The sequence below is a fragment of the Trichechus manatus genome, unplaced genomic scaffold (genome assembly GCF_000243295.1).
Source record: "Trichechus manatus latirostris isolate Lorelei unplaced genomic scaffold, TriManLat1.0 scaffold00057, whole genome shotgun sequence".
Lineage (NCBI taxonomy): Eukaryota > Metazoa > Chordata > Mammalia > Sirenia > Trichechidae > Trichechus > Trichechus manatus.
The window spans coordinates 10,309,696-10,334,606 of record NW_004443993.1 but is presented as its reverse complement, the minus strand read 5'-3'; the positions used below and the strand labels follow the sequence as shown (position 1 = coordinate 10,334,606).

Sequence of the window (24,911 nt, the reverse complement as noted above, 5' to 3'; positions counted from 1 at the left end):
TGTAATTTATTAAGACAATACTGGAAGGAAGCATCAAGGCACTTGAACATGCTGGGCAGGCTGCCCCCCCCCCTTTCTGCTCTAGAATATGTCTCAGCAGCTTCATTGTGCCCCCCATCCCCCGGGAGGCCACTTCTCACATGGGAAGTTGAAGTTCCATTAGCTTAAGGCTAATACCTGGGGCCTTGAAGTAGAAAAGGAAGAATATAAGAACCACACCCCTGATTTTTCACAAAACAAAATTTGGGGGGACCTGGTATCTAGAAACTTCACCCTAATTGCTGACAGAAGGGGAGGCTCAGAACATGCTTCCTCCAAGCTCAGAGAGGGTGAAGGGGATGAGCTGAGTTGGGCCTCAGTTTTGAGAACCTTAGCTTCTCACATTGGCAGCTGGGATGAGTGGTTAGAAAAGCTGTTTCCCAAAAGAGCTGCTGGTGGTGGAATCGAGTGCTGTAGCTGGCTCCCGGGAAGGGACGGAGCCCCCAAGCCCCCTCCTCTCCCTACTTCTTCTCTTCCGGGGCTTTCTCAGTGATCCCGGGGGTGAAGGGTCCCACCAGCCACATGATGGGGGTGTTCTGGGCCACGTACTCGACCATCTCATCAAGGGCATCGCGGGCCTTGGTGACCCGCTCACGGCTTTGGGTCAGGATGGTACTGGACAGGTCCTGGAAGGAGTGGATACCAGAGAAGGTGGCCTGGAGGTCCTCCACCTGGCGGCGAGCCTGCTGGGCCTTGTCCTTGACGTTGGTGGGCAGGCCCTGGAGGCTGGATGCCAGTGAGGCGCAGGTGGCCTGCAGCTGCTGGGTAATGTCCCGGAACATGGTGAGTGCCTGGGACTCGACCTGCTGGGGAGGGAGAGTGGGGGACAGTCAGAACCATTGGGTTTGGGGCCACAGGACCAGAAGCCAAGGAAAAGCAAACAGGGGTTCTAGAGCTGACCTTCGGGAAAGTCCTTCCAGAGCAAGACTGTCTAAAATGGGGGTTAATAATACCAGCTCTTTCCTTATCCATTGCTGGTAGGATTGTAAAATGGCACAGTCACTGTGGGAAACAGTTTGGCAGTTCCTTAAAAAGTTAAACACAGAATTATCATATGATCCAGCAATTCCGCTCCTAGGTATAGACCCAAAAGAATTAAAAGCAGAAATGCAAACAGATACTTGTACAACTGTGTTCACTGTAGCACCATTCACAATAGTCAAAAGGTGGAAACAGCCTAAATGGCCGTTGACAGACGAATCGGTAAACAAACTGTGCATATATATGATAGCGTATTACTCAGCCATAAAGAGAAACCAAGTTTGGAAACACTGTTAGTTGTTGTTAGTTACTGTCCAGACGATTCTGTCTCATGGCGACCCCACGTGTGCAGGGTAGAACTGCTTCGTAGAGTTTTCAAGGCTGTGACCTTTTGGAAGCAGATCACCAGGCCTGTCTTCCGAGGTGCCTATGGGTGGGTCTGAACCAACCTTTTGGCTAATAGTTGAGCGCTTAACCATTTGTACTACCCTGGAACTCCTTGAAAACATGATGAGCGAAATAAGTCACAGAAGACAATTATTGTACGATCCCACTCACATGGAATATCTAGAATAGGCAAATACGTAGAGACAGAAAGTAGATTAGTGGCTGCTTAGGGGTTGTGCAATGGTTAAACACCTGGCTGCTAACTAAAATGTTGACAGTTCAAACCCACCCAGCGGCTCCTTGGGAGAAAGACATGGCAATGTGCTCCGATAAAGATCACAGCCTAGGAAACCCTATGGGGCAATTCTACTCTGTCACATGAAATCCCTATGAGTCAAAATTGATTTGATGGCAGCCACCAACAACAACAATAGGGGTTGGGGGAGAAGGAAGAATGAGGAGTGACTGTTAATGGGTGCGGGGTTTCTTTTTAGGATGATAAAAACGTTCAAAATCGACTAGTTATAATTACATAACGCTGTGAATATACTAAAAACCAACGAATTGTACACTTTAAATGAGTGAATTGTATCGTGTGTGAATTATGTCTCAATAAAGCTGTTATTTAAGAAGGAAGGAAAGAAAGGAAGGAAAGAAGAGAAGGAAAACAAGAAGCACTTGTCAGGGGGAAGGTCAGGAAGAACTTTCTAGGCAAAAGTAGTAAACTATTGAGCAAGAACGCAGTTCAGATCAGGTCCTTCAAAATTCCCCCAGAGAGAGATAAGAGGGGGCTGGGAGTTCTATCAGCTGAGGACTTTGGACTTGAACCTATGGGTGGCAGGAAGGTGCCGACATAGGTGAGTTCAGATCTGCTTTGCTTGTTTGAGAGGTTCTTCCGGCTGCTGTACTCCGCAGGAGGGGGCATTGGAGATATTAGGTGGCTCAGGTCTGCATGCTGAACAGTTTTGCACTTATAAAGATAATGTAACATCTTTTTAAACATCACTTTTGTAGCCCTTACTATGTGCTTTGCGTATCAATCCAGTTAATCTTTTAAAAACTGAGATATAATTCACATACCATAAACTCACCCTTTTAGTGCACAATTCATTGTGTTTTAGTAAATTCACAAGGTTATGCAACCCTCACCACTATCTAATTCAAGAACAGTTTCAGCAGGTCCAAAAGAAGCCTTCTACCCATTAGCAGTCACTTTCCATTCTTCCCTCACCCCCTAATCTCTAGGCAACCACTAATCTACTTCCTGCCTTGATGGATTTGTCTGTTCTGGACACGTCAACTAAATGGAATCACACAATATTTGTCCTTTTGTGACTGGCATCTTTCACTCAGCATAATGTTTTCAAGCTCCATCCACACTGTAGCATGTATTGGAACTTCATTTCTCTTTATGGCTGAGTAATATTCCACAGTATGCATGGACCACATTGTGTTTATCCATTCGTCCACTGATGGACATTTGGGTTGTTTCCACTTTTTGGCTATTGTGAACAGTGCTGCTATGAACATGTGTGTACACATTTAACTTGTGGAATCTTAATGACCCTCTAGCAGGGGAAACCAAGGACCAGAGAGGTTAAGCTGAGAATCTATAGTGTTAGCACAGACCTAACCTTAAGGGAGTATCATCCAAAATGAGGCATAAGATGTTGATTTAAGGCAAGATTAATTGAGTGGCAGTATAGGTGGCAAAAGGTGTCAGACCAGGACATGAAAGGCCGATGCTCGGGACAGACTGGAAGAAGCCAGGGAAGGTTCATTAGAAGTTGTTCCAAAGAAAAGAAGAGTCCAAAGGACTAATGGATCACAACTACCACAGCCTCCACGAGACCGAGTCCAGCACAACTAGATGGTGCCTGGCTACCACCACCGACTGCTCTGACAGGGATCACAATAGAGGGTCCTGAACAGAGCTGGAGAAAAATGTAGAACAAAATTCTAACTCACAAAAGAAGACCAGACTTACCGGTCTGACAGAGACTGGAGAAACCCTGAGAGTATGGCCCCCACTTATAGCTCAGTAATGAAGTCACTCCTGAGGTTCACCTTTCAGCCAAAGATTAGACAGGCCCATAAAACAAAAGGAAACTAAATGGGAACACCAGCCCAGGGACAAGGACTAGAAGGCAGAAGGGGACAGGAAAGCTGGTAATGGGGAACCCAAGATCAAGAAGATCAAGAAGGGGAGAGTGTGGACATGTTGTGGGGTTGTTAACCAATGTCATAAAACAATATGTGTACTAATTGTTTAATGAGAAGCAAGTTTGTTCTGTAAACCTTCACCTAAAGTACAAAAAAAAAAAAAAAAAAAAAGAACTTGTTGTTCCAGAGACCCAGGTGGGTGAGTCCAGAGGCTTTGATGGAACACTGGCACAGAAAAGACAAGAATTCGAGATCCAAGATAAAGAAGACATGGCTTGGAATTTAGCAAGTTGAAACACATAAAAATTTGCCTCTAGGAGGCTAGATGAGCCCCTGAAGCTATTATCCTGAGATAATCTTTAAACCTTAAACCAAAAATATCCCTTAAAGTCATCAAACATTAATTTTGCTTAACCAGTAAAGAATGTCTGCCTTGAGCATTGTGCTCTTTTAAGATCTATTTATATGGGATTGTTATGGATTGAATTGTGTCCCCCAAAAATGTGTGTCAACTTGGCTAAGCCATGATTCCCAGTATTGATTGTCCACCATTTTGTGATCTGATGTGATTCTCCTATGTGTTATAAATCCTAACCTCTATAATGTTAATGAGGCAGGACTCAATCTACAGGATTAGGTTGTATATCGAGTCAATATCTTTTGAGATATAAAAGAGAGAAGCGAGCAGAGAGGAGGAGGACCTCCTACCACCAAGAATGAAGAACTAGGAGGGGAGCATGTCCTATGGACCCAGGGCCCCTGTGCTGAGAAGCTCCTAGACCAGGGGAAGATTGATGACAAGGACCTTCTCCCAGAACTGACAGAGAGAGAAAGCCTTTCCTTGGAGCTAGCACCCTGAATTTGGACTTCGAGCCTCCAAGACTGTGAGAGAATAAATTTCCGTTTGTTAAAGCCATCCACTTGTGGTGTTTCTGTTATAGCAGCACTAGATGACTAAGACAGGGATCAAGTTGACAATAGCAACTTGAAAGACTGGATAGGAAGCTTGGGGAGCAGCAAGTTTATGTTCATGGGGGAGGAACAATTCGGAAAAAGAAGGTGAGAATGGTTGTACAACTTAAAGAATGTAATCAGTATTACTGAACAGTATACGTAGAAATTGTTGAATTGGTGTATGTTCTGCTGTGTATATTCCCAACAAAAACAACAAAAAAATACAAGAATTTTTAATTGTCCCAAGGAACAGGAGAGGGGGAGTTTTTGCTTAGGGGGCAATGAGTTTATGTTCATGGTGGTGAAAATATTTGGAAAAGGATAGCAAGAATGGTTGTACAACTTGAAGAATGGAGTCAATGTTACTGAATTGTACGGTAGAAATCGTTGAATTGGTGTATGTTTTGTTATGTATATTCCCACCACAATAAAATATAAAAAAAAAATCTGCTTGGATTCTGATTCACGTCACTATCAAGTGTCCCATGGTTCAGAAGCAACACCCACAAGGAGTAGAAATCAAGACAGGCTTCCTGGAGGAGGCGTCACTGCATCTGAAAGCAGTTAGCAAGAGGCGAGGCTAGGGAAAGTGTTCCAGGTAGGTGGGCCCGGTGAGCAGAGTCCTGGAGAGTGAAGTTAGAAGCCCCAAGCACCCTCTCCGCTACCCCTGGGGTGTACCTCTGGCTTCGCTGGGTCCTTCTCGGTCTCCTTGAGCTTCTTCTGGTTCCAGCTGAGCCACATCTGGTGTAGCTTCTCCTGACCCTCCACCAGCTTCTGATCTACTCCCTGCTTGACAGTTTCCATCTGGAGCAGGAGACAGCAGCAATGGAGGCTCCTATTAGCACTTCCCCTAAAGCCGGCAGAGACCCTGCACGTCCCAGGAGAGGTGGGATTCCAATAGGCGGCCAGGAAGTCCTTCTTTTATCTGACTTATGAGACATCCAGGTGTCTGCGTGGTACAAGTAATTTGAGCTCGACTGCTAACCTAAAGGCTTCCCATAACTGTGGTGGAATGGCTCTGTGGACTTCGGTTTAATCACCAACTCACTCATGGCCTGTGTGGTCATTGCAAAGAAGGCAGCCACAAATTCTCTGCAGCTCTTCCCACAAATCAATTTCTCCACCCTTGTAACCTGACTTGGCCAATGGGACATGAGCAAATGGAACACAAGCAGAAGCCTAAAAAGCGCCTGTGCATTGCAACTTGTTTGCTCTTGCTGCACCTGGAACCCTTAAGCCGCCGCTACCACTGTGTGAAAGAGCCTCAGCTAGCCTGTTGGAGAAGGAGACCCTACAGAGACACCCAGCCTCGAGCCAACCCTCAGCACTGCAAGAAATAAATCACTGGAATTTTAAGCTGCTAAATTCTGGGACTGTTTGTTACACAGCAGACACTGACTGATAACCTGCTGTTGCACCCCCAGCTGCAGAGGGCCTCACCAGGCTGAGGGCCTGTGACAGCTGCAGCAGGGCATCCTGGGCCCTCTGCCTGGTGTGCTGCAGCTTGCTCAGGGAGTGCTGGTAGGCGTGCTGGCGCAGCCGTGACGAGAGTGAGCCCAAGCGCACGAAGTAGCTCTGCTCCTGCCGCTGCTGCTGCACTGAGGCCATGTCAAAGCCCTCCAGGGACGTGGCGATGTGGGCTGCAAGGGGGGAAAGGAGAAACACCACATAAAGTTCAGAAAGCCAGCAGGGCAGCTCAGGAGCCGACAGCATGCAGCCTCTGGAATCGCACTGCCCAGGTTTATACCCTGGTTCTGCCACTCACAAGGAGCCCTGGCGGTGCAAACGATTAAGCCCTTGGCTGCTAACCGAAAGGTCGGCGGTTCAAACTCACCTGGTGCCTCCACGGAAGAAAGGCTTGGCAATCTGCTCTCGTGAAGATTACACCCTAGGGGCAGTTCTGCTATGGGGCAGTTCTACTCTCTCATATGGGGTTGCTGAGTACAAATTGACATGACAGCACCCAACAACTGCATTCTGCTGTTCCCAAGCTGTGAAGCTGTGGGCCTGTGTCTTCCCCAACCGCAAACCAGGAAGGACAGGAACTAGACCTGATAGGGTTAGGAGGTCCAAGCCTAGTGTGCAGTGGTGGGTCCGTGGTAGGACACTTTCCATATAGGAGACCCGGGTCTGATTCCCACCCAGCGCAGCTCGTGCGCGGCCACCACCCGTCTGTTGGTGGAGGCTTGTGTGCTGCTAGGTTGCTGAACAGGTTCCAGCGGAGCTTCCAGATTAAGACAGACTAGGAAGAAAGGCCTGGCAATTGACTTTCAAACATCAGCCAATGAAAACCCCATGGAGCACAACTGTCTAATCTGCAAGTGATCATGGGGAAGGTGCAGGACCGGGCAGTGTTTTGCTCTGTGCCTGGAATTTCCGTGAGTCAGGAACCAACTCAATAGCAGCCAACGGCTCTGCAACAACAGCAGCCTAGTGTGAGGGTTTGCAAACGACGGCCCGTGGGCCAGATCCCCTCACCGGCTGGTTTGCACAAGCTGTGAAGACAGCTGCACACACTCACCGCGCATTGTCTACAGCTGCCTACAAACGACAAGGGAGGCCTCTTGGGCCACTGTTGTTAGGTGTCATCTCACAGTGACCCCATGGGACCTGTCCAATAGGGTTTTCCTGGCTGTCATCTCTATGGGAGCAGATTGCCAGGTCTTTCTCCTGCGGAGCCGCTGGGTGGGTTCGAATGGATGATCTTTTGGTTAGTGGATAAGTGCTTAACCTTGTGCCGCTGGGGCTCGTGCGGGGCCTAACATATTTATCATCTAGCCCTTTATGGAAAAATCCTGCCGATCCTCAATTACCGATGGCACACAGCAATAGTGGTCACATTTTATCACTGTTCTAGGTGCTTCGCTGGCCAGGCAGGAAGAGGAAGCCCCTCAACGAGAGGGACTGACGCAGGGCTGCAGCAATGGGCTCAAGCACAACAATGATTGTGAGGATGGCGCAGCACGGGGCAGTGTTTCCTTCTGTTGTACGCGGGGTCGCTCTGAGTCGGAACCGACTCGATGGCACCTAACAACAACAACAACAGGTGCTTCACGCTCATTGTTGTTAAATCCTAACAACCCTATGAGGGGGGTACCATTATCCCATTTTACAGATGAGGAAACAGGCTCAGAGAAGTTAAGCGACTTGCCCAAGGTCACACAGCTAGGAAGTGGCAAGCTAGGATTTGAACCCAGGCTGTCCAACTGGAGAAGCCTGAGCCACACGAGAATCATCCTGACAGCGCTTAAGGAAAAGGCTGAGCTATCTAGACCAGAAAGGGCTTGTGAAGTTAGAAGACAATAAGCTGGAAAATTGCCTATACTGATCATTTTATCCTGCTCGCGTTAAGTTTGAACTTGGTCAATAACCTGATCTGGGTTCAAATCCAGCCCTACTAACTCCCTGGCGCTGTGATGCACTAGGGCGAGGGTCAGCCAGCTATGACCCACAGACAGCGTGCCACCTGGTTTTTTGTTGTTGTTTTAAATAATTTATTTTTTGTGCCACTGGGACTATATACACTGCAAAAACATACACCAGTTCAAGCTTCTACGCCGATCACGCTCTTCAACTTGGGCAACCATTCTCACCCTCCTTTTCCGAGTTGTTCCTCCCCCATTAACATAAACTCACTGCCCCCTGAGGTTCCTTTCTCATCTTTCCAGTTGCTGATGTCAATTTGATCCAATATAGCTAGATCTCAAAAGAGCAAAAAGCTGATTAGACAGGCCCATAAAACAAACAATAATACACACGGATACGAGACTCAATGGGCACACCGGCTCAGGCGCAAGGACGAGAAGGCAGAAGGGGACAGGAAGGCTGGACGAATGGAAATGGGGAACCCAAGGTTGAGAAGGGGAGAGTGTTGACTCGTCAAGGGGTTGGCAGCCAGTGTCACTAAACAATATGTGTATTAATTGTTCAACGAGAAAGTGATATGCTCTGTAAACCTTCATCCAAAGCGCGCGCGCACACACACACGCACAAAGAGCACAATGCTCAAGGCAGACATTCTTTACTAGTTAAACTAAAATATTATTTGGCTTTAAGATGGCTTCAGGGGATATTTTTGTTTAAGGTTTAAAGATTATCTCAGGGCAATAGTTTCAGGAGTTCATCTACCCTCCATGACTCCAGAAAGACTGAATTCCGTGAGAATGCTGCCTATTTTTGTAAATAAAGTTTTATTGGCACACAGTCACATCCATTGGCCTCCTTGTTGTCTATGGGTGCTTTCATGCTATAATGACAGAGCTGCGTAGTTGCAACAGGGGCCTTCTGCCTGCAGAGACGAGAATATATACTATCTGGTCCTGTAAGAAAATGTTTGCCACCCTCTGATCTCTGGGAATGCAATTTCACCATCGAGCCTCAGTTTCCCCCTCTGTACGACCACACCAGTCAGGGCTGCCTAAAAGGTGATATGTGGACCACCTGGTGCCTGTAAAAGCACACAAATGAACAGTTAGCTTTTTATTTTGTGTATTTATAGAAGATGACAGTCCCTGGGTGATGTAAAAGGTTAATAAGGCACTCAGCTGCTAACTGAAAGGTTGGAGATTTGAGTCCACCCAGAGGCGGTTCAGAAGAAAGCCCTAGTGATCTGCTTCCGAAAAATCAGCCACTGAAAACCCGATGGAGCACCGTTCTTCTCTGACACGCAGGGGGTCGCCATGAGTCGAGATCAACTCAACAGCAACTGGTTTTTTTTTTTTTTTTTTTTTTTTAATATCAGAAGACACAGCTTTCTATATATAGCACTGACAAAGTTTCCTTTCTAAAAGAATCCAAAAAAGTTGATTTAATAGAAGGCTGTCAAATAAACGGAGCCCTGGTGGTGCAGTGGTTAAGAACTACAGCTGCTAACCAAAAGGTCGGCAGTTCAAATCCACCGGTCGCTCCTTGAAAACCTGCTGGGGCACTTCTACTCTGTCCTATAGGGTCGCTATGAGTCGGAATCGACTCGACAGCAACGGGTTTGGGTTTGGTATCAAGTAAGCAGTACAGGATGATTGAGGTCATGGGAGAGATTTCTCTGGCCAGGCAGGACCAGGAAACCATCGTGAGGATTAAATAAGATCTCAATTTTAGCCACATACTTATTTGGGCTTCTCCTCTGGGTCACACACAATTCTGGAAATGGAAGACAGTGATGAACAAAACAACGAAATCCCAGGTATGCAGTCAACACATGGCCCAGCCAAGGTAAACCTTGAGTAACGGGAATTTTGTTGTTTGCTGAACATTGTGAAATTCTGGAAGAATTTTCTAATTCAAAGGTCAGCAACCTCTCTCTGTACAGGGCCAGAGCTCAATATTTTTGGCTTTGCAGGCTCTACTGTTTTTGTCTCAACTGGACTCAGCTACTGTAGCACAAGACAACCACAAACAATATGGAAATGAATGGGCATGGCTGTGTGCCAGTAAAACTTTATTTACATGGCTCTGTGGGCCTCGACTCAGGGGCTCATTGGCGCCCTCTGGCTGCTGCGGGAGAGAAAAATTGTAGGGTGTGAGGGTGGGAGCCAGGGGACCAGGGCAGAAGTGATTATACTGGTCCAGGTGGACAATGATGGGGCTGCACCAGATAGAGGAAGAGGAGGGAGAAGTGGGCGGATTCTTACGAAAAGGCAGCATTTAAACAAAGAGCAAGCCCTTGAAAGGATGGCAGAAGAGCATTCCAGAGGGCATAGTCCATGCAAAGGCCCTGAGGCAGGACCAGGCCTGGTGAGTTGGAGGAACAGTGAGGAGGCCCCTGTAGCTGGAGTGGAGTGAGTGAGGGGGACAGAGGAGGAGCAGACGGCAGGGAGGGGACGGGGCAGGTCGTGCAGGGCCCTGTGGGCTGTGGGGAGGATTTAGGCTTTTACCCTAGGGAGGTGGGAGCCCTGGAGGGCTGTGAGCAGAGGAGGGGTGGGCCCTGACTCAGCTGCTCACGGGCACCCTCTGGCTGTTGAGGGGAGGACAGACTGGGGAGATGAGGGTGGGAGACCAGGGTGGAGGTGACGGCACTGGTCCAGGTGAGGATGATCGGGCCGGACCAGGTGGAGGTGAATACTCTAGTCCAGGTGAGCAATGATGGGGGCTACAGAGGACATGGAAGGAGATGGCAGGGAGTGAGAGACACACTCTAAATGGCCGAGAGAGGCCCCTAGGCAGGAAGTATGGAGAAGGGACCCCAAGGGGCACTCACCCAGTTCCTCGTCCGTCATGGGCAGATGGTTGTCCACCCATTCCTCCGACCTGCCCAGCACCGTGTCGACCCCGCTCAGGACCATCTGACCCATGCGGGATTCCATGACAGAATGGACACCACTGGTCACCACAGACTTGGTCATGTCCACACTGCTCTGCACGGTGCCCCGGGTCACGTCCACTGCCTCCGTCACTCGGGTGGCCACGGTGTCCTTGGCGTTGGACACGGTGTTGGACACCATCTCTCGGGCACCTGACATTGTAGACGAGATGAGCTCCTTGGTGTCTGCCAGCACCTAGGGGACAGCAGGCATCAGCATCTCTGCCCTCAGTACCTCCTGCCCTGCACCCCAACCTCCAGGGAGGCCAGACAGAGGAGTTCCATCTGCCGGGTGACTCCATAGGGTGAAGATTGAGTCTGCCGTCACGGTTAAGACCATGCGCTCTGGAGCCAGACGCAAGTACCCGTGGCCATTGAGTTGACTCAGACTCATGGCGACCTCGTGTGTCGGAGTAGAACTGTGCTCCAAAGAGCTTTCAGAAATAGATCTCCAGGTCTTTCTTCCGAGGCACCTCTGGGTAGACTCAGACCGCCTACTTTTTGGTTAGCAACCAAGTGCATCGACCATTTGCAGTATGCAGGGACTCCTCATCACTTACAGTACATATCAGCCTGGAGCAGCCACACACCACAGTGCTCATCAACCACGTGTGGCTAGTGTCCACCGTACTGGACAGCACAGCCTGAGACTGTCAGCTTCGGAGGCTGGAGGGGGGTCCTTTCATTTTTTTTCTCAGCACCCAACACAGTGTCTGAAACACAGTAGGCACTGAAGAGACGTTTGTTGATTGAATAATAAAAATAAGGTTCCTATCTCATGCTTCTGGGCCTGACACTGTGCTAGACACATTACCTGTATCATTTCATCTAAGCCACACGGCTACCTGTGAAGGAGGTACCCAGTGCCCAGGGTACTGAGACTCAGAGAGGTGGGAGCCAGGCAGCCCGGGTTCAAATCCCAGGCTTGATACTTCCTCGCTGTGTGGCCTCAGGTAATTTACTTGACCTCTCTGTGCCTCTGTCTCTTCAACCCATGGTTAGAGCAGTGCTTGGCTCCAGCGCTCAGTAAGCATGACAGCAGAAACTAAGGCTGCTGTTGAGCCAGAACCACACCAATCAGTCAGTAAGGAGCAGAACCCTAGCCAGGTGTTTATCCCACGTACTAATTAAGTCCCTTAGAGCAGGGAGGCTCAACGGGTGGCAGCTTTGTCCACCAGGGGACATGGGGCAATCTGGGGGGACACTTGTGGTTATCACAACTTTGGGGGATGATGCTACTGGAATCAAGTGGGTGGAGGCCAGGGATGCTGCTCAACACCCTACAGTGCACAGGACGACCCCACCCCAGAGAACGATCCAGCCCTCCTGTCAGCAGTGCCAAGTGGAGAGAACCTACTTTCTTACTTGGGGAAGAGAAACTGAGTTTAATCTCTGCTGACACCATCCGCCACAATAAACTCCTGCTGGGTCAGACGGCGTAAACCAGGTGACCCTCCAGCTCCTGTGGTTTCTCTCCTCTCTCCTCCCCACTCAGTGTGTGGATTTAAATGTGGGCAGCGTTCTAGGACGTCAGTAGGTCAGATGACTATGGGACGCAGAGTCTCTTAGGGGTCTGTTGTTGTTAGGTGCCGCCGAGTCGGTTCCTACTCACAGCAACCCTACGTACAACAGAACAAAAACACTGCCCGGTCCTGCGCCGTCCTCACAATCGTTGTTATGCTTATGTCACAGTTACTGTGTCAGTCCATCTTGTCATCTTCTGAGCGCCTTCCAACCTGGGGAGCTCATCTTCCGGCACGGTATCAGACAATGATCCGCTGCCATTCATCAGGTTTTCACTGGCTAATTTTTTCAGAAATAGATTGCTGGGTCCTTCTTCCTAGTTTGTCTTAGTCTAGAAGCTCAGCTGAAACTTGTCAACCATAGGTGACCCTGCTGGTATTTGAATACCGGTGGCAGAGCTTCCAGCATCACAGCAGCACACAAACCCCACAGTATGACAGACAGGCAGATGCGTAGGGGTTCGGGGGTCCGTGGGATACCCTAACCGAGGGGTGCTCACTCGGGGCTGATCCTGCTCCTAGGGGACACTTGCTGATGTCCGGGGACATTCGTGGTTGTCACTACCGAGAGGGGGTGTGAACGGCACTGAGTGAGTGGAGAAGACCCAGGGTGCTGGTCAACACCCTGCAGTGCCCAGGACGGCCCCACCCCAGAGAACAATCTGGCCCCAGCATCAGCAGTGCTAAAGGGGAGAAACTCTGTGTACTGGGTTGAATAGTGTTGCCCCAAAGTTCAGTTCGACTGGAACATGACCTTATTTGGAAATAGAGTCTTTGCGGATGTAATTAGCTAAGATGAGGTCACGCTGGGGAAAGGTGGGCCAATGACCGGAGCCCTTGTAAGAAGGTCGTGTGAATCCATTTGAAATACCTCAACATATTCAGGGATCTTATGAGCCTCCAGTTCTAGCTATGCATCCTGCTAGTCTATATCCTTAAAAAACAAATCTTACCTGGGATTTCACACCAAATAAAGGAGCAGTTTTGACACTAAAGGGCGTATACTTCAACACCATCTGAGAGATACACCTTTGGTTTAAAACACTGAATTCATCACAAATGAAGATCATCTCAAAATGCAGCCTCTCCAGATTGACCCTGACTGCTTTAGTTTCTTTCCCATTGCTTGCGTAGATAGCAATTAATACTTTTGAGTTAACGGTTTACCTTTTTTTTATAAACGTTGGGACAATTAAAGAAGATACAAATAAATGGAGTTATACCACGAGAAAAAAAAAGAAGGCCGTGTGAAGACACAGTGGCACACGGGGAGGATGGGCGGGTGAAGACAGAGGCATGCATCACAGTGATGCGGCCACAAGCCAAGGACACCAACATCGCCCGCAGCTCCGAGAAGCTAGAAGAGGCAAGGAAGGATTCCTCCCTACAGCCACTGGAGGGAGCCTGGCCCTGCTGACACCTTGATTTCACGCTTCCAGTCTCCAGATCTGTGAGAGACTAAATGTCCGTTGTTTTAAGCCACTTAACTTGTGCTTAAGGAGACTCGGTAGCGCGAACAGTTACGCACTTTGCTGCTCACAGAAAGGTTGATGGTTCGAACCCAACCAGCGGCTCTGTGGGAGAAAGACCTGGTGATCTGCTCCTGTAAAGATTACAGCCTAGAAAACCCTAGGGGGCAGTTCTACTCTGTCACATGTCAGTATGAGTCGGAATCGATTTGATGGCACCCAGCAACAGCAAGCTATTGTTTATTTGTTACGGTTGTTGTTGGGTGCTGATGAGTCGGTTCCAACTCATAGCGACCCCGTGTACAACAGAATGAAACACTGCCCGGTCCTGCGCCACGCTCAGTCGTTGTTATGCTTGAGGCCATTGTTGCAGCCACTGTGTCAATCCATCTTGTCAAGGGTCTTCCTCTTTTTCGCTGACCCTCTACTTTACCAAGCATGATGTCCTTCTCCAGGGACTGATCCCTCCTGATAACATGTCCGAAGTATGTGAGACGAAGTCTCACCATCCTCGCTTCTAAGGAAAATTCTGGCTGTACTTCTTCCAAGGCAGATTTGTTTGTTCTTCTGGCAGTCCATGGGATAGTCAATATTCTTCACCAACATCATGATTAAAAGGCATCAACTCTTCTTCAGTCTTCCTTAGTCATTGTCCAGCTTTCCCATGCATATGAGGCGACTGAAAACACCATGGCTTGGGTCAGGCACACCTTAGTCTTCAAGGTGACACCTTTGCTTTTCAACGCTTTAAAGAGGACTTTTGCAGCAGATGTGCCCAACGCAATGCATCGTTTGATTTCTTGACTGCTGCTTCCATGGGTGTTGATTGTGGATCCAAGAAAAATGAAATCCTTGACAACATCAGTCATTTCTCCGTTTGTCATGATGTTTTCGTTACATAGCCACGGGACGGGAAACTAACAGACCCAGCATTAGACACTCAGCGCTAGACTAAAACAATAAGGATTTTATGTACAGGTCCAAGTACCCAAACATTCTGGCTATAGAAAAATCCTTACACTCCCAAGAGTGAACGAGGAGCCAAATGTACCAAAATGTGCAAGTGTTTTGTGGATTTATTCTGGATGCCTGTATTGGAACATTAAGAGCAAACCCTTGGTACTTGGCCAAGCGCCGTTCGGAGCCTTCTTACACCTCACAAACGTCCAAGATGCAGGTTGTTGTCGCCGGGTGCGATCGAGTGGATTTCAACTCACGGCGCCCCCATGTGGCAGAGTAAAACTGCCCCACAGGGTTTCCTGGGCTAGTAATCTTTACGAGGAAGGAGCCCTGGTGGTGCAGTGGTTAAAGTGCTTGGCTGCAAACCGAAAGATCGGCAATTCGAACCTACCAGCTGCTCCGTGGGAGAAAAATCTGGCAATCTGCTCCCTTAAAAGTTACAGCCTTGGGAACCCCATGGGGCAGTTCTACTCTGTCCTATAGAGTCGCTATGAGTCAGAATCAACTTGATGGTGGTGGGTTTTTTTTGTTTAATCTTTGTGGGTGCAGACAGAGAGGTGTTTCTACTATGGAGACACTGGGTAGGTTCCATCCATCAACCTCTCAGTTAGCAGCCAAGTGCTTAACCATTGTGCCACCAGGGCTCCTTAAGATGCGGGTAGCATCCCCATTCTATAGAAGAGAAAGTAGGGCCGAGAGAGGCTAAGTAGCTTGTCTGAGGTTACCCAGCAACTAAAGGGCAGAATAGGTATTTGAACCTGGTATTTTGACTCTTAACGGCAGTGGTGGTTCCGTGGTAAAATTCTCATCTTCCATGCAGGAGACCCAGGTTCGATTCCCAGCCAGTGTACCTCATCCACAGTCACCACCTGGCTGTCAGTGGGGGCTTGCATGTTGCTAGGATGCTAAACAGGTTTCAGGGGAGCTTCCAGACTAAGACGGACTAAGAAGAAAGGCCTGGCAATCAACTTCCGAAAATCAGCCAATGAAAACCCTATGAATCGCAATGGTCTGATCCGCAACCGATCATAAGGATGGCGCAGAACCAGGCAGCATCTTGTCCTATTGTGTATGGGATTGCTATGATTCAGGGGCCGACTTGAGGACAGCTAACAACAATAATAATTTTGATTTTACGGCCTATCACCTTGACTGAAGGCGCCCTGGTGGTTAAAGTGCTCAGCTGCTAACTGAAAGGTTACTAGCTGCTTTGTGGGACAAAGATGTGGCAGTCTGCTTCTGTAAAGACTTACAGCCTTGGAAACCCTCTGGGGCAGTTCTACTGTGTCCTATAGAGTTGTTATGAGTTAGAATTGACTCAACAGCAATGGGTTTCGGTTTGAACCTCGACTGGTTAATAGAATTGTTATGGAGTCAGCAACTTTCTCCGTAAAGGGCCAGATAGTAAATATTTTTGGCTTTGCAGGTCTAGTAGGGTCTCTGTCTGTCTGTCAGACTCAACTCTGCCATCACAGTGTGAAAGCCACCAGAGATGTTAAAAATGGGCATAGCTGTGTGCCAATAAAACTTTATTTACAAACACAGGCAAAGGGCCAAATGTGGCCAGCAGGCCATAGTTTCCTGACCCCTGGAATAGCTTCTCATTGAATCCTTTGTGGAGAAGAGGCCCTAGAACACGTGGGTGGGATCATCAGTCACCACCTGCCATTCTTGAATCTGAGTTTTTAAGCAGCTTTCCATGTACCAAAAAACCCACTGCTGTTCAGTAGATTCCGACTCATAGTGACCCTATAGGACAGAGGAGAACTGCCCCATATGGTTTCTTAGGCTGTCATCTTTCTGGAAGTAGACTTCCACATCTTTCTCCCCCGGAGTGGCTTGTGGGTTTAGACAGCTGACCTTACGGTTAGCAGCCAAGGGCTTAACCACTGTGCCACCAGGGCTTCTACTTCCATGCATGCTGTTGTTCTTAGGTGCCGTCGAGTTGGTTCCGACTCACAGTGACCCTGTAGGACAGAGTAGAACTGCCCCATAGGGTTTCCAAGGAGCAGCTGGTGCATGGAACTGCCAACCTTTTGGTTAGCAGCTATAGCTCTTAACCACTGCACCACCAGGGCTCCTTCCATGCATAGGGTCCCTGAAAAATTAGACAGCCACCCCATTTTTTTCCTTCTGAGATGATGCCCCTCTGAACACCCAGCCTTCCTATACCCATGGGGTTGAGTCATTTGCGTGTATGTGGCAGGGGTGGGGCGGATAGCAGTCCCTGGGTGGTGCAAAGTTAGCGTGCTTGGCTGCTAAAGGAAAGGTTGGAGGTTCGAGTTCACCCAGAGGTGCCTCAGGAGAAAGGCCTGGTGGTCTACTTCCAAAAAATCAACCACTAAAAACCCTACGGAGCCAGCTCTCCTCTGGCACACATGGGGTCGCTGTGAGTTGGGGTAGACTCGACGGCAACTGGTACTGGAATGATTGTCAGGTGTTAACGTCAGCATAACTGAGCAATGGAGCATGGTCTAGCTCTCGCTGGCCCTGGTTCAAATCCCAGCTCTGCCTACATTGCTGTCCCACAGAACCTGGGGAAAGAAACGGCGCTGTCCCACCTCACAGGGCTCAGAACTGAGAGAGCATCGTGCCCTTCACAAAGACAAGCGCTCAGAGCAGCCGCTCCATCGGGTGACCCTGGGGAGTTTCACCCTGAGCTCTGCCCTTCTAGAAGCGGAAAGAATGTTCGCCTCCTGGGCTAGCAGCAGGGCGAAGGGGGAGCGCGCGTGCCCGGCTCTGAAAAGGCACCTCCTTTGCAGTAGATGACAGTTCTCCGTTTTTCCATGAACTCAGCACTTTCTACCTTCCTTCAATGCAAGCCCTTTCTGTGGTTTCTGCTGGTAAGAAACAGGTTCAAGTACTGCCTCCCTGTTCACCAGCCGAGACCATTTGTGTATAAATACCCCAAACAAATCAAACCAGGTGCTGTCCCGTCGGTTCCGACTCATGGAGACCCCATGTGTGGCAGAGCAGAACTGTGCCCCACAGGGCTTTCAGTGGATGATTTTTTGGAAGTAGAATTGCCAGGCCTTTCTTCCGAGGCACCTCTGGGTAGACTCGAACCGCCAACCTTTCCATTAGCAGCAGAGCGCTTAACCGTTTGCACCACCCAGTTGGCTAAGCCTTCCCTGTGGGGATCGGGAGGATTAAATGTGACAGCATGGATGCAGAGCTGATGGTACTGTCGCCGGCACACAGGAAGTGTTCAAAAGTTAGTGAATGAATGAGCTGCGGGTAAGAGCAGGTGTTCTCAGTGGAAAGACTAACAAAGCCAGAGTGGCAGCCAGCTTGTCTTTGTCCCACTTCTCCTCGAGGAAACAGCTACTTCCTGTGAGAGAAACTCAGCCACAAATAAGAGTACCTGAGCTTGGCCTTCTGTACCAGTGGCTCCTGGGCAAAAGTAGAGATTAAATACGCAAGTAATTAATACGCATCTAGTCCCTGGGTGGCACAAATGGTTAACATTTTTGGCTGCTAACCGAAAGGCTGGCGGTTCAAGTCCACCCAGAGGTACGTCGGAAGAAAGGCCTGGTAATCTACTTCTGAAAAATCAGCCACTGAAAACCCTGTGGAGCACAGTTCTACTCTAACGCACGTGGGGGGCGCCATGAGTTGGGGTCGACTTGACAGCTACTGGAGCAGACTCACTACCCAGCCGGGTCCCTGTCTCGTTGAGCCCCCCGAGAAGCTCCCGGGGTGGACACCACTTACCTTCTCGGGGGGCTTCTGCAGGATGGGCAGGTTCTCCTCCAGCTTGTCCAGCCCCTTGTGGGCGTACTCACTGGCAGACGCAACTGCAGGAGATGGGGCAAGCCAGAAATGCGGTGGTTATTTCCCCGTTTCTGCCCACTCCACACGTGGGCAACCCTCGGGGGCCTGGGTGAGCTCGGCCAGGGCTGGTGTGAGGGAGCAGAACCCCAAAAGCGCTGGGTGGGCAGGCTTGGGGTTCTGTGGGCTTTGCTCACGTTGTGGCTCCAGCTTGGAGAGGATGGGCTGGGCCCCACTGACGGCGGCCGCCGTGAGGGTCTTCACGCCCTTCTCGGCCACGTCGCAGACAGACTTGATGTGGGGGTAGTTCTCCTTGGTGGAGGCATATGCCGCGGACACCATGTCACAGGTGGAACTGATGAGAGGCATGTTGGCCACACGGTCCACCACACTGGGCTGGGGAGGAGAAAGACGCTCCGATGGACTGCGTCGGGGGGCACCTGGGCTTTGCTTTTAATCCTGGCCAGCAAAACGTCTCAGCTCATCCCCACTTTACAGCCAGGCAGTTGTGTAAGCCAGGAACTTTGGGGTTCCCCACATTTCCCCCACCCTCACTCTGTAGCTCATTTCTTTGGAAGTGGACTTCACATCTATTGTGTGCCAGGCGGAGGCCCTGGGTGGTACAATCAGTTAATGCACTCGGCTGTTAACCCAAAGGCTGGCAGTTCGAGTCCACCCAGAGGCACCTCAGAAGCAAGGCCTGGCGATCTACTTCCCAAAAATCAGCCACTGAAAACCCTGTGGAGCACACTTCTACTCTGACACACATGGGGTCACCATGAGTCAGGGTTGACTCGATAGAGTCGAGGATCTTCAAAGAGAGGGAAGATTCAGCTCCAGGGAGATGGCTAGTTTCACACGGAGCCCTGACCCCTCCCTGCCTACCAGGAGCCTTTGAGAGTCCCAGCCTTCCTGCCCCCACTGGGGCAACTTTAGTGGCTATAGGATGGTGATTTCTCCCCCATCCACTCCGAAAAGGCCTCCCCAGCCCCATGCAGCTGCCGGCAGTCCCTGGCTCCTTGCCATGGTGTGGGAAGCCTTATGAGACACAGTCACGGGGCAGGGGGGCTGTCCGTGGTTCCACCCCTCCCTCACCTGCTGTACCGGTTCTTCTGCAGTCATGTGGCCGCTGGCAGTGGCCTCTGTCCCGTTGGCAGCCATGGCCTGGGCGGCAGGCACTGGGGACAGAGGGTACAATCAAGAGTACAATCAGCCCTGTCCCTCCCTCCAGGAGAAAGTCTAAGCCCACGCCGACAGCTCGGGGACAGAGGGCGGCTTGGCTGGACTTACACCTGCCCTCTGACGCCCCACTTCTTGGAGCTGTACCTCTCAAACGGTAACACGTACAGGAGCCACCTGGGGATCTAGTTACAGGACGGGTGCTGATTCAGCAGGGGCTGGGCGGGCAGGCTGGAGTTTCTATTGCTTTTTGTTTTTGATTTAAGCTTTTTTTTTTTTATTAGAGCATAAATTTATGACAGTTACTTGAGCAAGAGCTCAACTTACTCATTTTTTTGCATATTTTTCCTTCTTTATTTTTTTAATTCTTACCTTTTTTTTATTGTTGTAGTTTAAATGAAAGGTTACAATTCAAGTTAGTCTCTCATACAAAAATTTATACGTACATTGTTATGTGACCCTGGTTGCTCTCCCTATACTGTGACAGCACACTCCTCCTTTCCACCCCGGATTTCCCGTGTCCATTCACCCAGCTCCTGACCCTCTCTGCCTTCTCATCTCGCCTCCCGACAGGAGCTGCCCATTTAGTCTCATGTATCTACTTGAGCTAAGAAGCGCACTCTTCACGAGTATCATTTTATGTCCCACAGTCCAGTCTAATCTTTGTCTGAAGAGTTGGCCTCGGGAGTGGTTTTAGTTCTGGGCTGACAGAGAGTCTGGGGGCCATGCTTTCTGGGGTGGGAGCCTCTATTTCTAACACACTCCCAAGTGCTGCTGCTGCTGCCTGGACCCCACCTTGGACCCCAGCAAGGTATGGGAACAGCCCTTCAAGCGCTTACCTATATCGATACTCTGGGGGGACACCTGCTGTACGGAACCTCTGTGGAGGGCAATGTGCCAGTCTATTCTGACTCCTGGCCACCCTGTGTGTGCAGAGTAGAACTGCTCCATTGGGTTTTCAAGGCTGGACTTTTCAGAAGCAGATTGCCAGGCCTTTCTTCTGAGGCGCCTCTGGGTGAGTTTGAACCACCAACCTTCCGGCTAGTAGCCAAGCACTTAAAGTGTTTGCACCATCCAGAGACTCCAGTGTCCCAATAGCTGCCATGTTTTAAAAGACACCTTCTCTTTGATCCAAAAACCTCACTTGGGGAAAGTCCCACACCTGTACTGACTTGTGGGCAGAGATGTGTGTACCTCCATGGCCTGCAAACACAATACTGGGAACAATGTAGATGCCCAACGGAAGAGGCTTAGCCCAGTGCCGTGGCTAACGGATGACACGTACATGTAACTGACATGGACCAGAATCTCTGGCCAGTGCAAACGGTGAATGTGCTCAGCTGTTAATCAAAAGGTTGGAGGTTCGAGTCCACCCAGAGGTGCCTCAGAAGAAAGGCCTGGCGATCTGCTTCTGAAAAGTCAGCCATTGCAAACCCGATGGAGCTCAGCTCTACTCTGACACACATGAGGTCACCATGAGTCAGAGGTGACTCGGGGCAACCGGTTTGACATGGACTAGGTTATTGTTAAGAGACAAAAGGTGCTCACTGGGGCAGAATTAGACTTTCTTTGTCATTGTATAGAATCTTTAAAGGGATACAGCAGACTTGACAGCGGAAGTCTTTTGGAGAGGAGGATTGGGTAGTTGCGGGCACGGGTGGAAGGGAGACTTCTGAGCCATGTGGATAGTACCTATTCAAAAAAGTGGCTGGCATTTTGAACCCACCCAGAGGTGCCTCGGAAGACAGGCCTGGCAATCTACTCCCAAAAGATCACAACCTTGAAAACCCTATAGAGCTGTTCTACTCTGACACACACGGGGTGGCCAAGAGTCAGAATCAACTCGACGGCAACTAACAGCAACAACATTCAAAAAAGAGACACCACGCGTGTACCCGCTGCAGACCGAAAGGAGTGAGACTCGGGCGTGGGGAGGGCGAGGGAGGCTCCCCAACTGAGTCTCACGCTCGCTATAGCAGGTGGGATGGGAGCCCCAGGTGTGCCTCACTTCCTAGCCAGGTGAGATGAGATGGGGACAGCGTGGTCAGAATGGAGTCAAGCCATGAGTCCCGCTCTGCCCATGCTGTGCTACGTGGGACGGGGCAGTTCCCTTCACCTACCATCGATCCTTTCACCTGTAAAATGGGGCTAAAGGTGGTGCCTGCCTCAAAGGCTCACTCCCCAGGTGTTTCTGGCCCGAGTCTGTTGAGAAACCCTGCACTAGACTTCTTTCCAGAGGAAGGAGGCCCAGCCTCCTGCCCACCTTGTTTTGCAGTTCTCCAAGCACAGCCCAGCAAAGTGATGTTTTGAGAACACCGGTTCTAATCCCGGCTTTGCAACTCACTAGCAGGGGGACCTTTCTTCCAAGTCTGTCTTAGTCTGGAAGCTCCGCTGAAATACTGGTGGCATAGCTTCCAGCAAGGAGTCCCTGGGTGGTGCAAACGGTTAAGCACTCAGCTACTAACCAAAATGTTGGCAGTTTGAACCCACCCAGAGGCACCATGGAAGAAAGGCCTGGTGATGTATTTCCGAAAGGTCACATCCATGAAAACCCTATGGAGCAGTTCCACTCTGCAACACGTGGGTCATAAGTTGGAATCAACTAGACGGCAACTGTTTTGTTTTGTTTTTTTAAATATATAATTTATTTTTGTTGTTGCTGAGAATGTACAGAGCAGAACATACATCAGCTCAACAATTTCTCCATGTACAGTTCAGTGACACTGACTGATTGTATTCTTCAAGTTGTGCGACCCTTCTCGCTCTCCTTTTCCAAGCTGTTCCTCCTCCACTAACATAATCTCATTATTCCCAAGGCCCCGGGCCCAGACCCCAAGGACGAAGACAGGATGTAGGCCTTCCCGTGGCCCAACCCTGTGGCCACACCCACCCAGGAAGGGGCCCTGCCCAAGACCTCTCCAGGGTCCGCTGGGAGGTCAGAAGGTGGGACCCAGAAGATGGGTTCCTATCTAATCTTTCAAGTTGCTGTTGTCAATTTGATCCCATACAGCTACCTCTTCAAAGAGTATTATGTGCAAGGTGGACATTCTTAATTAGTTAAGCTAAACTATTGTTTGGTTTTAAGAAGACTTCAGGGTTTATTTTTCGGGTTTTTTTGTTTGTTTGTTTTAGCTTCCAGCAACACATAAGCCACTACAGTAAGAGAAACTGACAGACAGGTGGAAGAAAGGCCTGGCGATCTACTCCTGAAAATGAATCACAACAGAATATTGTCTGATCTAGTGCTGGAAGATGAGCCCCCTAGGTTGGAAGGCACTCAAAATACACAGTGGCCGAAACCATAGACTCGAGCAGACCAACAATTGTGAAGATGGTGCAGGACCGGGCAGCGTTTCCTTCTATTGTACTAGGGGCCACCATGATTTGCAGCCGACTCAAGGGCAACTGACAGCAAGCAGTTGGACCTAGGCATTATCCCCTCTCGGAGCCTCGCTTGCCACATCTGTAAAATGGGGATAACTGTTCCTAGCTCAGAGTCCCTGCAGGTTGGAGGAGGCACTGACCCTGGGAGCTTGGAGCCTGGTACATAGTATGGGTGTACTAGGCTCAATCAACAGGACCATTTCACCCCACTCTGGCTTCCACATGCCAAGGGGTGAAGGCAGCCAGGATTGCGCTCCCCACTTGCTACAAAGGCCCCCCCAACCAGGAAGTAGGGTGGGGAGGCACATCTACCTTTGGTAAGCCTCACCTGAGTTCACCTGAGCTCACCTGGAGCAGACACCAGGTGGGCATCCCAGCTCCTGCCTCCACAGACTCAAGTCCCTCTTAGCTCTCAGACGCCCCTTCTCCCTGTCCACCTCTGTCCATCAGCCGTTCCCCCTTCCTGGAACCGTTTCAACCAAGGGCGGCCATTGCTGAAGGCAGCATCCCATTAGAATCCTTGGGGTCAACGACCGCCTTCAGCGGGCTCCAGCTGCCAGAAAAAGTGCTGGGCTTTAGCCCAAGCCAGCTCTCCCGCCTCCACTTTCTCATCTCTCAGAGAGGGGGCGTTCCCGCCCAGAGTCACAGCCGGGGCATGCTAAGACCCAGCTCCAAGAGTTCGAAGACACCAAGGCCCCAGATCCAGACCCCAAGGACGCAGATAAGGGACAGGCCTTCCCACGAGACAGACGCCTTGCACAACCCCGCGGCCTCACCCACCCCGGGAGGGGCGGGGCTGGCCCAAGACCTCTCCAGGGTCACCTGGGGGGCCAGAAGGTGGAACCCGGAGGGGACAGCAAAACTATTTGCAGCGGAGGGGGCTTTGCTTGGCACAGGGGTTGCCCCTGGGGATCCCAGGGGTGTCTGAAGACCCAGGGAGGCCGGAATTCCTGCACAGAAAGAGCTGGGGCGGGGAGAAAGCTTGCCTAAAAACTGCGTTTGCAAAACTCACTTTTTAAAGAGTGTTTGGCTTGGGGCGGGGGATCTAGGCCCCCCTTGATACTGCTACTTCTGGGGGGCTCTCTCGGACCCCCAAAAGTCCCAGGAATTGAGAGTAGAAGGTTTGAAAGCCTACACGCCTGTTATAGAGGTTGGATTTATTTTTTGGAGAGGGGGGTACTTAGCTGGGGACCCCTGCCCAGGCTGCTGATACCAGGAAAAGTCCCCCGGGAGGACGCTGCCCGCCCCTTCCTGCCCTGGGGGGGGGGGCCTGGATTCGGCGGACTTGGCCCCCCGCCTCGATCGAGGCTCCCCCGCCACTCACCACGAACAGCGGGAGGTCTGGGAACAGCGCACACGACTTCAAGGTCCGAAACCCTTTCGGGCCGGCGGGGAGCGGGCTTTTATGCCGCGGGCGGGGCGGGGGCGGGGGTTCCCGGAGTGACCGGCTGGAGGACCAATCGGATTAGGGGGATGCCCGCCGCCGGGTCCCGCCCCTTGCCCGGCCTTCCGCGGGTCCCGGGACGTTACCGCCACTTGGGAAGTCCGGGAAGGGCTGGTGCGTGCGGCTGCTCACGCCCTCCGCGCCGTGTCCCGCCCGGGGAAGCCCCTGCGCCACGCCTGATCCAGCTAGGGGACGCCCCTTCCTCACCCTGGGATCCCCATGGACTTAGCCCTGGCAGGTGAGTGTAATGCGGACGCTCCGCGCGCGTTCTGGGGTCTCCTCCAGGTCCCGCATTTCTCTAGCGGTCAAACATAGGCTGTGAGAGCCCAGGGATACTTGTGTGATGCCCCTCACGCGCG

At 50.5% G+C, this 24,911-nt stretch overlaps 1 protein-coding gene across 2 annotated transcripts; it reads right to left on the bottom strand.

Moving 5' to 3' along the window:
* On the bottom strand, positions 1–24,480 carry PLIN3 (perilipin 3). 2 transcript variants are annotated; one of them, XM_004378441.2, is made up of 8 exons: positions 24,433–24,480; positions 19,641–19,723; positions 18,743–18,941; positions 18,489–18,571; positions 10,721–11,018; positions 5,965–6,164; positions 5,203–5,328; positions 1–845 (listed from the first exon to the last, which is right to left on the bottom strand). In XM_004378441.2, exons 2-8 carry the CDS (start codon positions 19,704–19,706, stop codon positions 501–503), a joined length of 1,317 nt encoding a protein of 438 aa, XP_004378498.1. In that variant the 5' UTR covers positions 19,707–19,723; positions 24,433–24,480; the 3' UTR covers positions 1–500. The 2 variants fall into 2 exon arrangements, with proteins under 2 accessions (XP_004378498.1, XP_023589043.1); XM_023733275.1 differs by lacking the exon at positions 24,433–24,480 and having other exon boundaries at positions 501–845; positions 18,743–18,936; positions 19,641–19,706.
* Positions 24,481–24,911: the final 431 nt, after the last annotated feature.

What these genes read in the sequence shown, in the direction of transcription:
- PLIN3 (XM_004378441.2), bottom strand. Translation starts at nt 19,706, where the DNA reads ATGGCTGCCAACGGGACAGAGGCCACTGCCAGCGGCCACATGACTGCA. An exon ending in CTCCAAGCTGGAGCCACAAC is followed by an intron (nt 18,572 to 18,742) that starts GTGAGCAAAGCC and finishes CATCTCCTGCAG; the next exon opens with TTGCGTCTGCCAGTGAGTAC. An exon ending in AGGACCCAGCGAAGCCAGAG is followed by an intron (nt 846 to 5,202) that starts GTACACCCCAGG and finishes CTCCCTCCCCAG; the next exon opens with CAGGTCGAGTCCCAGGCACT.